The sequence below is a fragment of the Nestor notabilis genome, unplaced genomic scaffold (genome assembly GCF_000696875.1).
Source record: "Nestor notabilis isolate BGI_N333 unplaced genomic scaffold, ASM69687v1 scaffold6560, whole genome shotgun sequence".
Taxonomy (NCBI): Eukaryota; Metazoa; Chordata; class Aves; order Psittaciformes; family Psittacidae; genus Nestor; species Nestor notabilis.
In genome coordinates this window covers 1-3928 of record NW_009911466.1, presented here as the reverse complement: position 1 = coordinate 3928, position 3928 = coordinate 1, and the positions used below count along the sequence as shown (strand labels likewise).

At 52.4% G+C, this 3928-nt stretch overlaps 1 protein-coding gene across 1 annotated transcript; it reads right to left on the bottom strand.

Moving 5' to 3' along the window:
• Window positions 1-1040: 1040 nt before the first annotated feature.
• On the bottom strand, window positions 1041-3644 carry LOC104406043 (Schwann cell myelin protein-like). Its single transcript, XM_010014918.1, has 3 exons — window positions 3533-3644; window positions 2207-2575; window positions 1041-1402 (listed from the first exon to the last, which is right to left on the bottom strand). The coding sequence occupies exons 1-3, from the start codon at window positions 3642-3644 to the stop codon at window positions 1041-1043; spliced, it is 843 nt and encodes a 280-aa protein (XP_010013220.1).
• Between the last annotated feature and the right edge of the window lie 284 nt (window positions 3645-3928).

The following is a 3928-nucleotide window of genomic DNA, read 5'->3' as shown; positions in this document are numbered from 1 at the left end:
GGGTGGGGTAGGACTCAATGGGGTGGGGTAGGAGCCAGTAGGGTGACCTAGAACCCGAGGGTGACCTAGAATACAATGGGGTGACCTAGAACTCAATGGGGTGGGGTAGGACTCAGTGGGGTGGGGTAGGACTCAATGGGGTGGGGTAGAAGCCAGTAGGATGACCTAGAACCCTAGGGTGACCTAGAACACAGTGGGGTGGGGTAGGACTCAATGGGGTGGGGTAGAAGCCAGTAGGATGACCTAGAACCCTAGGGTGACCTAGAACACAGTGGGGTGGGGTAGGACTCAATGGGGTGGGGTAGAAGCCAGTAGGATGACCTAGAACCCTAGGGTGACCTAGAACACAGTGGGGTGGGGTAGGACTCAATGGGGTGGGGTAGAAGCCAACAGGGTGACCTAGAACCCTAAGGTGACCTAGAACTCAATGGGGTGCGATAGAACTCAATAGGATGACCAGAACACGTCTGAGATGACCTACAACCCAATATAATGACCATGAACACAACAAGGACAACCTAAACCCCATCCAAGGTGACTCAGAACCCAGCAAAGATGACCCAGAACCCATTAAAGATGACCTAAAATCCATCTAACTTGACCTAAAACCCGATGAAGATGAGCCGGAACCCATCGAAGATGAGCCAGAACCCAACCAAATTGAGCTAAAACCCAACGAAGGTGAGCCAGAACCCCTCAAAGATGATCCAGAGCCCATCGAAGATGACCCACGACCCAACGGGATGACACAAAACCCAACAATGATGACTCAGAACCCAACCAAATTGACCTAGAACCCATCGAAGATGACCCAGAACCCAATGGGATGACTCAGAACCCAACAATGATGAACCAGAACCCATTGAAGATGATCCGGAACCCAACCAAATTGACCTAAAACCCATCGAAGATGAGCCAGAACCCATCGAAGATGACCCAGAACCCAATGGGATGACCCAAAACCCAACAAAGATGACCCAGAACCCATCAGAGATGACCCAGAACCCATCGAAGATGACCCAGAACCCAACCAAATTGACCTAAAACCCATCAAAGATGACCTGGAACCCACCAGAGATGCCCCCATAGACCCCCCCTAACTCACACTGCACATCGAGGGCGACGGTGGCCTCGAAGGCCAAGGAGCTGTTGGTGAAGGCCACGCGACAGCCCAGGCGGCGGCCGCCGTCCTCACGCTGGGGTCGGAAGCGGAGCAGAGCCAGGATGGAGGCGGCTCCGGCGGCGTCTTCCCGTGCTTCCCGCTCTGAGACGTCGAGAAGCTCCTGGATCCCTTCCCAAGTGACGCGGGGCCGGAGCTGGGGGCAGTTATCTGGGACACGGCAACGGAGTTCCACCTCTTCTCCTGCCACCACCTCCGGGGGGACCTCCAGCACCGGCTCCTCTGGGATAGAGTAGGGAGAATCCAATGGGATCGGTGGGATAGAGGGAGGAGACAATGGGAATCAATGGGATAGAGGGAGAAGTCAATGGGGATTGATGGGATAGAGGGAGGAGACAATGGGAATCAATGGGATAGAGGGAGAAGTCAATGGGGATCGATGGGATAGAGGGAGGAGACAATGGGAATCAATGGGATGAGGAGAGATACCCAAAACCCACCTAAATAGGGTCCAAAGCACCCAGAACCCACCTCAATAGGGTCCAAAGCACCCAGAACCCCTCTCTAATGGGATCCAGCACCCCTATAATGGTCCCCAAAACACCCATCACCCTCTGATGGGATCCAAGACCCCTCTAATGAGATCCAAGACCCCAATAATGGGAACCAAGACCCTCTAATGGGATCCAAGACCCCAATAATGGGATCCAGGACCCCTCTAATGGGATCCAGCACCCCTCTAATGGGATCCAAAGTACCCATCACCCTATAATGGGATCCAAGACCCCAATAATGGGATCCAAGACCCTCTAATGGGATCCAAGATCCCAATAATGGGATTCAAGACCCCTCTAATGGGATCCAAAGCACCAAGAACCCCTCTCTAATGGGATCCAGCCCCCCTCTAATGGGATCCAAGACCCTTCTATTGGGGTCCAGCCCCCTGCTAATGGGATCCAAGACCCCTCTAATGGGATCCAAGACCCTCTAATGGGATCCAAGACCCTCTAATGGGATCCAAGACCACTCTATTGGGATCCAGCCCCCCTCTAATGGGATCCAGCCCCCTATAGCCCCCATACTCACCCAGCACCTCGAGCGTGGTGTGCTCCGAGAAGCTGTACTGGTTGTATCCCCCCAGATCCCCTCGGAAGTAATACTTCCCGGCCAGCTCCGTGCTGAGGGGCCCAAGGAGCAGGGAGCAATCCCGGATATTGGGATCCCCCAGGAGCACGGCTCGGCCTGTGAAGCTCTCATGGACCGCTCCGGGCCGGGATCTGGCCACCACCGGGGGATAGTTCTTGGGATAAGGGCTCCCGAAGTACCACATCCCATGGATGGAGGCAGGACGCAGCTCCTCGGGATAACCGAAGCGGCACGGGATGGACACGCACGTTCCCGACAGGCCGGCGACGGCGGGAGGCATCCAGGCGGCCCAGGGGGCAGCGTGTATCCCTAGGGAGGCGGGGATGGAGGTCGATTAGGGCTAATAATAGGGCTAATAATGGGGATTAGGGGTTTTAATGGGATTTGGGGGGATTATTAGGGGGAATAATGGGGGGTTTGGGTGATTATTAGGGGTAATAAAGGCGGTTGGGGTGATTATTAGGGGTTTTGGGTGGTTATTAGGGGTAATAATGGGGTTTTGGGTAGTTATTGGGGGGAATAATGGGGTTTTGGGTGGTTATTAGGGCCAATAATGGTGGTTTGGGGTGATTATTAGGGTTAATAATGGTGGTTTGGGGTGATTATTAGAGGTAATTATGGGGTTTTGGATGGTTATTAGGGCTAATAATGGTGGTTTGGGGTGATTATTAGGGCTAATAATGGTGGTTTGGGGTGATTATTAGGGCTAATAACGGGGTTTTAGGTGTTTATTGGGGGAATAATGGTGGTTTGGGTGACTATTATGGGTAATAATGGGGTTTTGGTAGTTATTGGGGGAATAATGGGGTTTTGGGTGTTTATTGGGGGGAATAACGGGGTTTTGGGTGTTTATTGGGGGTAATAATGGGGGGTTGGATGGTTATTAGAGCTAATAATGGCGAATTGGGGTGACTATTAGGGGTAGTAATGGGGTTTTGGGTGATTATTAGGGCTAATAATGGTGGTTTAGGGTGTTTATTAGGGCTAATAATGGCAGATTGGGGTGATTATTAGGGCTAATAATGGGGTTTTAGGTGTTTATTGGGGTAATACTGGTGGTTTGGGTGATTGTTAGGGGTAATAATGGGGTTTTGGGTGGTTATTAGGGCAACTAATGGCGGATTGTGGTGATTATTAGGGCTAATAACGGGGTTTTGGGTGTTTATTAGAGCTAATAATGGGGTTTGGGTGATTATTAGGGCTAATAACGGGGGTTTGGGTGTCTAATACTGGGGTCCCCCCATTCCCCCCCAGCGCTCCCCGTACCGGAGGGAAGGGGCAGCAGCAGCAGCAGGGCCGTGGGGATGGCGGCGACCAACGGCCTCATGGTGGGGCTGCGGGACAGCGAGAGGCCGTTATCCCGTGTCCTATATCCCATATCCCACATCCCATACCCCATATCCCATATCCCATACCCCACATCCCCATATCCCGTATCCCACATCCCATACCCCTATATCCCATATCCAATACCCCTTATCCCACATTCTATATGCCATACCCCCATATCCCATACCTCATATCCCATACCCTATATCCTATATCCCATATCCCACATCCCACACCCCATATCCCACACCCCATATCCTATATCCCATACCCCATATCCCAGTACCCCATACCCTATATCACATATCCCACATCCCACATCCCATATCCCCA